This window comes from Culex pipiens, chromosome 2 (assembly GCF_016801865.2).
Source record: "Culex pipiens pallens isolate TS chromosome 2, TS_CPP_V2, whole genome shotgun sequence".
Classification (NCBI taxonomy): Eukaryota; Metazoa; Arthropoda; class Insecta; order Diptera; family Culicidae; genus Culex; species Culex pipiens.
Window position 1 is genome coordinate 198,461,344 of NC_068938.1, and position 14,708 is coordinate 198,476,051.

At 36.5% G+C, this 14,708-nt stretch overlaps 1 protein-coding gene across 2 annotated transcripts in view; it reads right to left on the minus strand.

Moving 5' to 3' along the window:
• Positions 1–8,006: 8,006 nt before the first annotated feature.
• LOC120412718 (sine oculis-binding protein homolog B) overlaps positions 8,007–14,708 on the minus strand; it is an 87,027-nt gene continuing 80,325 nt past the window's right edge. The window contains exons 3-4 of one of the 2 annotated variants that reach the window (XM_039573302.2): positions 9,578–9,898; positions 8,007–9,515 (exon numbers count right to left, since the gene is read on the minus strand). In XM_039573302.2, the coding sequence (XP_039429236.1) occupies positions 8,218–9,515; positions 9,578–9,898 (1,619 nt within the window). In that variant the 3' untranslated portion in view covers positions 8,007–8,217. The remainder of the gene's footprint in view (positions 9,516–9,577; positions 9,899–14,708) is intronic. The other variant, XM_039573304.2, reaches the window with a different exon arrangement.

The following is a 14,708-nucleotide window of genomic DNA, read 5'->3' on the forward strand; positions in this document are numbered from 1 at the left end:
TTTTACTTTATTATTCACATCATATGAGTTCCGACAATTTTTGTTTGCTTTTTCGTTAGAATTTTTTACATATGATACTCGTTACTTAACATTATGTTTGTCGCGTTTAAACCTTCAAAAATGTTAAGAGATTTACACATTTATTATGCGGTTGTAACAACACACGAAACGATTCTTGACTGTGACGAAATTTTGCCTAACCGGAAGTTACTTTAAAAGTACGCAGCACGCCCCTCAAATCTACACAGCTTTCGGCTTAGGGAGCGTTCTTTTATTACGTAACGCAGTAGGGGGGCGGGGGGGGTCGGAGGCCGTGTTACGCTCCATACAAAATTTTTAAAATTTGTATGGAAATTTTGTTACGAGGGGGGGGGGAGGGGGTCTAGTAGTCCGATTTTTCGCGTTACGTAATAAAAGAACGCTCCCTTATTTGTTCTGAACGACGAATCTACGAGACTAGAGCATATATTATAATATAAATATATTACTATTTTTACTACATGTTTACAGAAAACAAAAAAATATTCACAATGTTTTGTTGTTATTGTACAGCTTCTTTTTTTCGTGCCGAAAATTCCATCGATACACTAAATTGTCTAAACGCTACCGAACGGGCTTAACACTAAATATGTTCTAACACTGAACGGCTAGAACTGGAGGGGGTAACTGATTCTGGTTCTTCGTACATCTTGGGAACGGTTGGAGAATATTGTTGGTTGAATTTGTGCTTGAACGTGGTCATTAAATTGAAATTTATGCAAAAAATTAAGTAAATTGAACTAATAAATGTAACTGAAGATCATATCTCAAACGCCTTTTTAACAGCTGCATTTTATTTCGGAGATATAATTGGCATGATTTACAAATGATTTTTGGTATCATAATGATACAAAAATCTCTGAGTTTAAGAACAACTAAAAAAAACTTTAAGAAAAGCACGTTAGTATAGTCCATTCATACTTAAACTATTTAAAAATCTTGAGAACGGATTTTCTGATCAATTCAGTGTCAATTTGGCAATCATAGGCCTTTTAAGGGCATCTCCACCGCAGAGATCTAATTGCGTGGCAAACCTATAGGCAATCAAACGTCAAAATTACCCCCCCACTAGAGGGCGCTCAAACTTGGGGTGATGTTTTCATTATAACCTACAGCGAGTAAATTGGTTTGAAATTTGACATTGTTTTATTTCATCATAAAATCGACATTAATAGCAAATTATACCATTTTCAGGTAAGAAATAAATAGCTTAATTGATAGAGAATTTGCAGCAAAGCTAAAAGACACGTGTCGCCACCTATGAACAAATAGCGTAAACCTATGATTTTTTGAAAAAATGTGTTTTTTCCTTCATAATCAACATTTTTATAAAACTTAAGCCGGATTCGGATGAGAAAAATTATTTCCAACAATTTGGTGTATAACTTTCCAATATTTGTTTGATTTTTCTATGAGAAAACTGTAAATTTAGAAAAAGATAGTAATTTGGACTATTTGGCAAGAAAGTCTGTCAAAAATCAATAAAAATTGTTGAATATACGTTAACACATCTGTTGTCTACTACACAACTGTTTATTTCCTTGATATATACAGGGAAACTAATTTTTTCGTGTTCCAAAACATGTTTTTTAAAGAAAAAGGTCACAAATTTTTGCGCGCCCAAAAGTTGATGTTCATTATTTTAAAGCAAATAATTTTTCTCGTCTTTTGCAACTAGTTTCATTAAGATTGATGCAGGGAATCATGAGAAATAAGCGATTTTGTTCTTCAATCTAGCTGAAAGGAATACGACTTTAGGCAAGTAACCTCATTTTGGCGCCACCTACATTTGAAACGCAGTCGCGCTGCAAAACCTCAATATAAACGAAAATATTTTTGTGATTGCCGATTTAACTTGTAAGGGAATGTTTTAATCAACCAAAACCTAACTAATCAATTGAGAATGTAGATTTAATCAACCAAAACCTAACTAATCAATTGAGAATGTAGATTATTCAAGTGGACAAATATTTTTAAAAGTCACTTCTATCATAAAAGCAAAGATCTGCTTGAAAAATGATAATTGGATTGATTTTCAAAATTAGCAATCTAACCTCATTCTCGCGTTTTCAATCCGGATCTCAGAATTTTCAATGAAAAAGGAAACTTAGCAAAAAAATCAAAAAGTCAGTAGATAGAACTTTTTATTTCTTACCACCTGTTAACTTTATTTTATTCAAAAAGATCAATTTTCTATTAAAAACCTTAGAATAGTTTTCACTCCCCTTTGCACTTATCGCGCAAAAACGTAAACGTAACCTTGCACCAAAGTTCTCCTACTCGAATGTAGGTGGCGAATCGAGTTTTTAGCTTTGGTTTTGGGGGCCTATAGAGAATTTGCAGCAAAGCTAAAAGACGCGTGTCGCCACCTATGAACAAATAGCGTAAACCTATGATTTTTAGAAAAAAATGTGTTTTTTCCTTCCTAATCAACATTTTTATAAAACTTATGCCGGATTCGGATGAGAAAAATTATTTCCAACAATTTGGTGTATAACTTTCCAATATTTGTTTGATTTTTCTATGAGAAAACTGTAAATTTAGAAAAAGATAGTAATTTGGACTATTTGGCAAGAAAGTCTGTCAAAAATCAATACAAATTGTTGAATATACGTTAACACATCTGTTATCAACTATATAACTGGTTATTTCCTTGATATATACAGGGAAACTCATTTTTGCGTTATCCAAAACATGTTTTTTAAAGAAAAAGGTCACACATTTTTACGCGCCCAAAAGTTGATGTTCATTATTTTAAAGCAAAAAATTTTTCTCGTCTTTTGCAACCAGTTTCATGAAGATTGATGCAGGGAATCATGAGAAATACGCGATTTTGTTCTTTAATCGGCAGAAAGGCATACGATTTTAGGCAAGTAACCTCATTTTGGCGCCACCTATATTTGAAACGCAGTCGCGCTGCAAAACCTCAATCGGTTGGATCCCCAGTTTTAGCTTTGCTCCGTAGCTAATTGAGGTTTTGCAGCGTGACTGTGTTTCAAATGTAGGTGGCGCCAAAATGAGGTTACTTGCCAAAAATCGTATTCCTTTCTGCTGGATTGAAGAACAAAATCGCTTATTTCTCATGATTCCCTGCATCAATCTTAATGAAACTGGTTGCAAAAGACGAGAAAAATTTTTTGCTTTAGAATAATGAACATCAACTTTTGGGCGCTCAAAAATTTGTGACCTTTTTCTTTAAAAAACATGTTTTGGAACACGAAAAAATGAGTTTCCCCGTATATACCAATGAAATAAACAGTTATATAGTTGATAACAGATGTGTTAACGTATATTCAACAATTTGTATTGATTTTTGACAGACTTTCTTGCCAAATAGTCCAAATTACTATCTCTTTCTAAATCTACAGTTTTCTCATAGAAAAATCAAACAAATATTGGAAAGTTATACACCAAATTGTTGGAAATAATTTTTCTCATCCGAATCCGGCATAAGTTTTATAAAAATGTTGGTTAGGAAGGAAAAAACACATTTTTTCTAAAAATCATAGGTTTACGCTATTTGTTCATAGGTGGCGACACGCGTCATTTAGTTTTGCTGCAAATTCTCTATAGAGAATTTGCAGCAAAACTAAATGACGCGTGTCGCCACCTATGAACAAATAGCGTAAACCTATGATTTTTAGAAAAAAATTGTTTTTTCCTTCCTAACCAACATTTTTATAAAACTTATGCCGGATTCGGATGAGAAAAATTATTTCCAACAATTTGGTGTATAACTTTCCAATATTTGTTTGATTTTTCTATGAGAAAACTGTAGATTTAGAAAAAGATAGTAATTTGGACTATTTGGCAAGAAAGTCTGTCAAAAATCAATACAAATTGTTGAATATATGTTAACACATCTGTTATCAACTATATAACTGTTTATTTCATTGGTATATACGGGGAAACTCATTTTTTCGTGTTCCAAAACATGTTTTTTAAAGAAAAAGGTCACAAATTTTTGCGCGCCCAAAAGTTGATGTTCATTATTTCAAAGCAAAAAATTTTTCTCGTCTTTTGCAACCAGTTTCATTAAGATTGATGCAGGGAATCATGAGAAATAAGCGATTTTGTTCTTCAATCCAGCAGAAAGGAATACGATTTTTGGCAAGTAACCTCATTTTGGCGCCACCTACATTTGAAACACAGTCACGCTGCAAAACCTCAATACACGTTTTCGCACCGCTGGGAACTAATTTGGCTACCGAATCAAGCCCACCGCGGGGATCTAATTTATTTATTTTCAAATTCTAGCCGTTTTGTTGATCGAAATCAATAAAACTACATTCTAGCATGATAGAACATGCTTCCAATTGCATTATATGTCCTAATTGTTTGCTTCCATCAATAAAATATCATTTCCAAAATTTTGAAAGAGCTCATCCGATTTGCTCCCGACATGTTTGCACCCCAACTTTCGCACCGCGGGTAGCAAAGCTAAAGCTGAATTAGCCTTCGAGTTCATTCAGCGAAGAAAAAGTTCATCGGGGATCCGTCGAGTAGCCAAGATAGGTGCTCGAGAAGTCCCCGAGCTGCCGGTGGCTAATTTTTTCAGCGATTTTTTAGAATTATTTGCCTTCGTTTGGTTGAAGTTGCATTTATTTTTATTATCAAATTTGAATGAATATAGAGAATTTGCAGCAAAGCTAAAAGAGGCGTGTCGCCACCTATGAACAAATAGCGTAAACCTTTGATTTTTTGAAAAAATATGTTTTTTCCTTCCTAATCAACATTTTTATAAAACTTATGCCGGATTCGGATGAGAAAAATTATTTCCAACAATTTGGTGTATAACTTTCCCATATTTGTTTGATTTTTCTATGAGAAAACTGTAAATTTAGAAAAAGATAGTAATTTGGACTATTTGGCAAGAAAGTCTGTCAAAAATCAATACAAATTGTTGAATATACTTTATCACATCTGTTATCAACTATATAACTGGTTATTTCCTTGGTATATACAGGGAAACTCATTTTTTCGTGTTCCAAAACATGTTTTTTAAAGAAAAAGGTCACAAATTTTTGCGCGCCCAAAAGTTGATGTTCATTATTTTAAAGCAAAAAATTTTTCTCGTCTTTTGCAACCAGTTTCATGAAGATTGATGTAGGGAATCATGAGAAATAAGCGATTTTGTTCTTCAATCCAGCAGAAAGGAATACGATTTTTGGCATGTAACCTCATTTTGGCGCCACCTACATTTGAAACACAGGCGCGCTGCAAAACCTCAATTGAAGAAATCAGTAATTTGGTTCAAAATGACTTTATTAAATTGAAAAATTTTGTTATTAGTATTTTTTACATAAAATCAACCACCTATATGTGATATAAGCAAATCATCACAGAAAATTTAAACATTTTCAAATTATGTATTAAAATTCAAATATATATCAAGAAATTTCCTTTTATATGCGACTGAAACTCACAAACGTTTTAATAATATTGTATTCGATATAATAATATTGAAAACCCCGCCGAATCTCATGCAGAACTTTGAAATTAAATGGACAGATATAGTTTTTTGGTCGAAATGAGTAAAAACAGAAGTTGTCTTTATAGCTGTCGGCCACTATTTCTAGTACCAACCAGCAACCTCTGGATTGTGAGTCCAGTGCGCTGTCCAATTGATCCACACGGATCGAAATGAAGTAAACCAGAGTGAAAATAAACTTGACAGTTATCATACAAATATCTATTATCTGACTGAAAAACTCAATAGTAAAAAATCTTAAATTTGGAAATTCTAAATAAAAAGTATGCAGAATTGAATAATAATTTTAATATTAAAGTATTTATTTTATTCAGAAATTACATGTCGAAATTACAAAAGCTTAAAAATCTAAAATTTAGATATTCGAAAATATAAATTTACGAAAAACCCGAAATTCTAACATTCAAAAACACTATTTTTATCAAAAATTTAATTCAAAATCAGGAATTTGAAAATTTAAGAATTTAAGAATTTGTGAATTTAAGAATTTGTGAATTTAAGAATTTGTGAATTTAAGAATTTGTGAATTTAAAAATTTGTAAATTTAAGAATTTGTGAATTTAAAAATTTGTTAATTTAAGAATTTAAGAATTGAAGAATTTAAGAATTTAAGAATTAAAAAAAACATCATCGGGACTGGCAACACCAGCCAGCAACAGTCAACTGTTCGGAGCTCCTCAAACTTTTCGATTTTTTCGCCGTAATTAACAGTGTTTACCCGCGAGTTTGCTGCTCCAGCATGCCAAGGGCCGGCCGTGGCCGTGGCAGTTCGAGTGCGGCCTCGAAAAACCCGCGAAGTTCATCTGCCGGCAGAGTGCAGAAAGGTAAACATACCAACGCCGCATCGACCGCCATCGCGCACGGGAGCGTGCCCGGTGACGTCACCGATCCTTCTTTTTTACACGTGTCATACCGTCCACGTGAGTCCCCAGTACGGACGAGACAATCGACCCGGGCATCCGGAAGCACTTCCGGCCAGCAGCAGCAGCAGCAGCAGTTCACCAGCACTACGACGACAACCACTTCTAACGTTCCCACCAGCAACGAATTTGAGATGCTGAGTGGAGAAGAAAACAATACCGCCAGTGACAGCAGCAGTGCTGGCGACGACGATGACGATGATGAACTTGCGCGCAAGCAAGGAAAGCAGAAAAATGGTAACTCTCCGAAGGAACGACGACCACCTCCAATTTTTGTTTTGGATACGTTGGCGGACGATGTTGACGAGTTGCTTGAGGGACTCCAATATTGTCTTAAAATTAGTAAAACTTCGGTGCAGGTGATTACGCATAAAAAACAGAATTTCGACTTGGTAGTGAAGAAGTTGAAGTTGCGAAACTTCAAATTCTTCACATTTGACCCAGCAGAGAAGGTCCCAGTGAAGATCGTCCTTCAGGGATATCCGGACCGCCCGATCTCCGACCTGGAAGAACACCTGTCGGGCGTCAAGGTTAAGCCTCGAGAGGTTAAGGTGCTCTCGAAATCGACAACGGTGACAGGTACGTACACATTGTACCTCCTGTACTTCGATCGTGGGTCGGTCAAAATCCAGGACCTACGGCAGATCAAAGCACTGGACGGCTTCTTCGTGACGTGGCGATTCTACACGAAGAATCCGACCGACGCAGCGCAATGCTTGAATTTTGCTTTTTACTTAATACAAATGACTTGTCTCTTGCATGTCCGGTAGTTGCTCGACAATGCGTTGACCAAAATTTATCAAACACACCCCCAATCTGACATAAAAACTAAACTGCATCACCCCAGATTGTCAAAAGTAATTTTTCATGCGTAACTTGCAGCACAGGAGGGAAAATATCTCCAAACTCGAAGAATTGAAACCGAAAAATCAATCATCACTCCTAATGTAAACATCTACTGATGTGAGCAGGATAAACTATTTGTTTATAAACTCACATTGGCCTTATTACATTGTTTTGCTTGAAAAAAACATCCGTCATACGATTTGCACCCGGTAGATCCCGGAGCTAACCTCAGTTTTATTTAGATTCGGATGAACACGGATGAACTCGAACCTAAATTAGCTCTCGCACAAGTACCGCGGTGGGCTGACGCGGGTGCCAAATTGGCTTTGCAACGCAATTAGGTCCCTGCGGTGGAGATGCCCTAACTTCCCAAAAACAGTCGAACTCCAAGCGAAACTTATCAACCGTGGAGATTTTCCCTTGTCCCCTTAAAAAAGTTGAACATCAAAACTTTCCCATCACCTGAACCTCCAACAGTAACATCCACGAACAGCGGAAGATTTGTGGAAGTTATCTTTCTTTAATCCATTTAGAATCAATTAAAATATTATTTAACAATTTGTTGGATTAGGGATAAAACAGGTATTCGCCTAGCTACTTGATACAGCATTTGACGTATTGATCCCAGCGAAAATAAGATCGATTTCTTTTTTCAAAAATGTTTTATTAAATTAAATGATGATGTAAACGGCAAATGTGGATTTGTTATCAAGCTAGCTAAATTTCAGTTGATTAATAGCGAAAAAATAGAAAATCAACTGATATTTTTCTTACATTTGGGCGATTACCGATTTGTGTTTAAACAAAAGTTTTATAGAAATGTGAGCGAACGGGAACAAAACAAAAATACAACCTAAAATGCCATTTTGACACCGCATTTTTAGCAATCCATGATCCACAGCTTCCCAACAAAATTCTAACCTAACCTTTCGTCCCCTCCTCCTCAACCCCTCGCCCACCCTCACTGGGCGGCGCGCCCGCCGCCGTCGTCTCCTCCTGATGCCCCACCAGTCGCTTCCGCTTCCGCAACGGCCGACTCCGCTCCACCCGGTCTTCCTCGTCCTCCTCCTTCGGAGGCTCTTCCTCACTTTCCATCTCAACCCTTTTGCCGCAACTGCTGCTGCCCCCACTCAGCCTAGTAATCCTAAACTTTGGCAACCGCTGCTCCGGACTGCAGTCCGCTTCCGGTTCCGTAGCAGGTTCCTGTACCGGTTCCAGCGAGTAGCTTTGCTGAGGAGGGCGGTTTTGCGGCACGGTGAAATCGAGCGGGGAGTCGCGTTCTTCGAGTTCCGGATCGCTGACGGAGTCGTCCTCGATTAGGGTGCGGGCGGGTTGTTCCGTCGTTGAAACGGGCGATTCACTGGTGGTGGGTTCCGGTTTGGCTTCCTCTTTGGGGGCGGTGGCTTTGAGGAAGTCGATTAGGGGGATGGGGATCGGGATTGGCAGGGGGAGTGGGATGACGATTGGGTAGGGGACGAGGATGGTTACAGGGGGAGCTGGGAAGCCCAGGAGCGGGGGTTGGTGCCGGTTCTGGGGGTTGTTTGGGTCCATGTTGGGCGGGGGTGGAGGAGGCATGGCTTGCGGGTTTGGTGGGGAACCGAACCGGAAGGCGGGGTTTAGCGGGAAGAATGGCGGTCGCATGGCGGGATTTGGTGGAAGCTGGAGAAATTGTGGCGGGATGTTGAGAGGAGGTGGTCGTGGAGTCGTTGGGGATTCACTGGACTCGAACTTGGTTGGAGTCAGGGAATGGGTGAGGTTTTGAAGGGAAATTCCGGCGCGGAGATCTTGGATGTTCGCACTTGTGACTGTGGCGGGCTTTGGCATGCTGCTGGCGGGCAAGTTGTTGTTGAGAACACTCGCGTTGTTGTTGTTATTGTTTGGTGTGAGCTGACCGTAGTCCACCTTGGCGGCTCTTCGATTGTGTAGCGTGTTTTGCTGAAGAGGTCGTAGACCTGGACGCCGCTTTCGGGTAGATTTGATAACGGACCTGGCGTTGACAGCTGCGCTCGGTTGAAGGTTCTTCGATAGGAGCTTCGAGGGATGTGCTACCGATATCATCGGCTTCTTGGCAGGAGGTGACTGCATAACCGGTGAAGGTTCCGGGGATGGTCGCATCGGCAAGGACGGAGCTGGCGAAACGGACTCGGAACGATCCGAAAGCGGTGAAGCCGATCGACTTTTGCAGTTCCTAAGCCAGAGATCGGGTGTGATGAGACTTCCTAAAAATGACACAAAAGAAAGTCAATACAAATCAGAATCATCTTCAGAAGGTATTCCCTACCCGCCGACGTACTCTTCTCCTTCAGGTGCGGGTTCATGTCCAGGTGGGCTTGCGTTTCGTTGCAAAAAATCTGCATCTTGTACTGGTTGAGACACTTGTCCGAGCAGAACTGCAGCTGCGTCACCCCGTCCTGGAAGTCGACGTAGCTGACGGCATGGCGCACGTGCCGGCACCAGTCGCACGTTTTGGCCCGCTTGAACGAGGCCCGCCGACTCTGCGAGAAGCACGACTCCGAGCAGAAGATGATGCCCTCGGTGGTGCCGGCGATGCAGCCGGTCTGGTTGGGCGGGACGCCCCGGCGGCACCAGCCGCAGATGGGTTCTGTGGAGGGGAGGAAGAACAAAAGTTAAACAAGAGTCTTAAATTCTTAAATTCTTAAATTCTTAAATTCTTAAATTCTTCAATTCTTCAATTCTTCAATTCTTCAATTCTTCAATTCTTCAATTCTTAAATTCTTAATTTCTTAAATTCTTAAATTCTTAAATTCTTAAATTCTTAAATTCTTCAATTCTTCAATTCTTCAATTCTTCAATTCTTCAATTCTTCAATTCTTTAATTCTTAAATTCTTAAATTCTTAAATTCTTAAATTCTTAAATTCTTATATTCTTAAATTCTTAAATTCTTAAATTCTTAAATTCTTAAATTCTTAAATTCTTAAATTCTTAAATTCTTAAATTCTTAAATTCTTAAATTCTTAAATTCTTAAATTCTTAAATTCTTAAATTCTTAAATTCTTAAATTCTTAAATTCTTCAATTCTTCAATTCTTCAATTCTTCAATTCTTCAATTCTTCAATTCTTCAATTCTTCAATTCTAAAATTCTAAAATTCTAAGATCCTAAAATTCTAAAATTCTAAAACTCTTTAATTCTTCAATTCTTTAATTCTTCAATTCTTCAATTCTTCAATTCTTAAATTCTTAAATTCTTAAATTCTTAAATTCTTAAATTCTTAAATTCTTAAATTCTTCAATTCTTCAATTCTTCAATTCTTCAATTCTTCAATTCTTCAATTCTTCAATTCTTCAATTCTTCAATTCTTCAATTCTTTAATTCTAAAATTCTAAAATTCTAAGATCCTAAAATTCTAAAATTCTAAAATTCTTTAATTCTTCAATTCTTTAATTCTTCAATTCTTCAATTCTTCAATTCTTCAATTCTTAAATTCTTAAATTCTTTTTTAATGCTTAAATTCTTAAATTCTTAAATTCTTAAATTCTTAAATTCTTAAATTCTTAAATTCTTAAATTCTTAAATTCTTAAATTCTTAAATTCTTAAATTCTTTAATTCTTCAATTTTTCAATTCTTCAATTCTTCAATTCTTAAATTCTTAAATTCTTAAATTCTTTAATTCTTTAATTCTTTAATTCTTTAATTCTTTAATTCTAAAATTCTAAAATTCTAAAATTCTTTAATTCTTCAATTCTTAAATCTTATCATTTATTTTCTACCATATTTGACTTTGGAATTGAAAATCATCCACAAAATATATCCCACCATTGTGGTGGCTATAATTAACGAAAATTCTAGCTACGACTGCACTCCATCAAATCTCAACCATCACACCGACCGCTCATTAGTTTTTCACTCTAACAAATCCAAACCAAAAACAAGGCGCCCGCGCTCACCTCGTCCAAATTACTTTTCCACGAGGTCTATTCCCCTCGCTTATTGCGCTGGAGGCTCAAGTTACACTCAATCATCAGTATCGGAATCCCGCAGCAAAACGACTGCTCGACCGTTCGATTCCAACCCAAAACTGCACGTAATGAGCGAAAACCTAACCTCACCTAGCCGGCGCGCACGATGCATTCGTTGCAATCCTTCCGGTGCAGAATTTTCAAATAATCCGAATTTGTTATCGTAATGAGAACGTTCACGTTCATCATCAAAAACATCCAAAAACCGCGGCTCGTTAGTTTTGGCATGAGCTCAACGAAAAGGAGTTTGAGCGCGCGACGCCATTATGGCACCACGGTGCTATAAAAAGCGTGACGCCAGCTGTCAAAAAACGCTGCCATAATGGATGCTCGCAGAGACGGTGTGGTCCCAAGAGGGATACAATTTCGCGATTTTAATGATCCGAACGTTGGTCACGTTCGATTTCCGGGGCCTAACGAGTGCTGGTCACTGATTTGCAAACGAAACCTGCTCCCTCGTGAGTCGTTCCGAGAGCCGTGTCCGAGCATCAGCAGGCCCGTCGTCTGATGATTATCAATTAAAATAATGTGAAAATTGATCCGCTTGAGAACGGATCGGATTCCCGAAAGGTTTCGTCTTGCGTTTTCTTCAAACATGGAAGGTGTCCGAAAAAGAGACGACGACGGTCGTGTGCATGCTCGTTATGGCAATTGTAGAGCCATTATGGGGCTAGGAGAAGTGACGCCACTACACACGCTTCGACACAGGGAGGAATGTGCGTCGTTTCTCCTCGCAGAGACCAGATGATGAGATGCAAGGAAAAGCAGTCTTCGAGCTTCAAAGAAAGACTGTCGGAGGTCACTGAAAAAGGCGCCCCCCATTAGATGAGGAACAACGCCATACTTGACGTGGAACGCGTACGGGTATGAGTTTCACAGTTTAGGTTTCAACTTTGTTATGAGAAAAATGGAGAATAAGGCACTCATTAGTTTTGCTTAAAAAATACATTGCTATCAAGTATTTCCAAGCATGTTAAGAAAATGTTTTAAAAAAAATAATACTTTAATATCGTTGCTGTTAACAAATATTTATTTCAAGAAATAATGAAGATTGGCTCTTATTTGCTCTTATGACATTTTACCGTCATTCCGATCACCTTCCCTGACTGCATTCAAAGGATTGCTGTCAGCCACGGCACAGCGCCGCCCGAGCAGGAAAGAGAGAGAGAGAACCGATATAAATATCGGTTTTGTTGATGATGAATGCTGCTGAGTTACTCGCAAAACATTTATTATCGTTTTGTTCACCATTTCTCCTTAAAATGATTTATAAAAAAATAATGCAAAAAATACCTTGTAAAACATATCTTGCGAAAAACTTATTTAAAATTATTTTAAGATTTTTTAATTCAAATTGAAACACTTTTAAAGTCTCTTTTCGGAATCGGAGTCGGCACACTCTCCAAATCCAGAGTTTTCTTGAAAAGGACCAATAAACTATTGTCTTTCATATGTTTATAGGACCTAATAAAAAAAACTCTAGAAATCATCATAATCATCGAATTCGTCTTTTTCAACAACTCTGTATGGGAGTTTTTTTACGGTTATTTTTCAAAGCTTTCTAAAATCGACTTTCGATCCTTTCGATGGATCATATATGACCCAAAAATCAAAATTTTGATATCTAGCCTATAATTTTTGTATGTTCCTCAAAATCATTTTCCCATCATTAGTTAAAATTTTTTTTTTTTTTGAAAATTCAGGCCTGAAAGGGTTAAATCAACTAAACCGACGCCAACATTTCAAAAAGCATTATGTACAAACCATGCGTTTTGAGAAAAACGCATTTGAATGTTGAGCATCCATTTTCAATTCCCATTTTAATATAAAAGCAAAATAAAATGTTCTAATGATAACAAACGATGAAAAACGTTGCTTTTATTGATACTTGATTATCCAAATTCAATAAAACATTATTTCCGTAATTTTGTTTGAGAAAAACAAACATAACTTCTTTTGAAATCACCAACGTCTATATCACCCTGCTGTCATTGAGGGGGACGCTTTGTTATGATTCGTTTTTCTTCGCCGAATGTACATGGCGCTTTGTTCATGTTGCTTTTTTTTCGTCACGAGGTTTATGTAGTCTTTTGTTTGACAGATTGACAGGGCTATATAAACAGGGACTGCTGATGGCAGAGATTTTGTTTATGTTACTTTATTTAAAATCACGATTAAACAGACTTTACTGAAGTAACTTTTGCTCATTTTTGGTGGAGAGGTAGCTTATTAGGAGTACTTTCAGAATATGCAATAACCCAGAAAGTGTTAAAATGTACATGATGCTTTTTGAAATGTTACCGTCGAAATCATTTTAAATTTTCAATGCTTTCACTAAGAAAGTATTTTTTGAAAATATAGTAAGTTAAAAAGTATAAATGCTTAAAACATTTCACAAAATGCCTTATTTTTTGAAAGTACTTAAATTTTCATAGAGGGGAAAAAACGACGATATACGAAATTATGTGAAAATTTCAGTGGCTTACAAAAAATGATAGTGAAAATTCATCGAAAATTCCGCTTCCTTTGCGTATTTTGAAAATTTGAATATTTTCGCAAAATACCATATTTTTCGAAAATTTTAAAAATTCCTATATGTGCAATATAGGCATCAATTAAAGCGAAATTTGTTATGTATTTTCACATTATAAGAGTTTTTTTGAAAATACAAAAATTTCAAAAAATACCATTTTTTTAAAGTATCCAAAATTTATATGATTTGCAATATGGGTTTGATTCCCAAAAAAGCGAAATTGGATGTGCATTTTCAGTTTTTTTTAATTTTTTTTTATGAAACACTCAAATTTTCACAAAATAATGTATGTTTTGAAAATACTCAAATTTTCTAAAAATCGCAAAGGAAGCGGAATTTTGAATGCATTTTCACTGTTATTTTTTGTACATCATTAAAATTTTTACCAGTAAGTTTTGGAAAATATTCAGATTTCGATAATTTGCAATATGTATGGATACCAAACAAAGCATTTTTCAATGAAGCATACAAAAATTTAATGTATGTTTGAAGCATGAAAAATTTCGCTTCATACGATACCCATAATGCCAATTTAGAAAATTTGAGTATTTTCTAAAAAATACAACGTTTTGTCAAAATTTTAGTATTTATAAAAAAAAACTCTAATAAAGTGAAAAAAGCATGCAAAATTTCGCTTTGCTTAAAACTTTTCAAAAATTGAGTACTTTCGAAAAAATATATGGTATTTTGTGAAAATTTTAGTATTTTCCAAACACAAACATTAGTAAGGTAAAATATCATACAAAATTTTGCATTGTTCGATACCCATAAAGCAAATTTTGAAAATTTGAGTATTTTCGAAAAAAAATACGGTATTAGCATTAGCATTAGCATTTGGAGGACGCCCCACCACCGGAAGGCTCCACAACGCTTATCCCACTGTTTGGTCTGGTTGTGT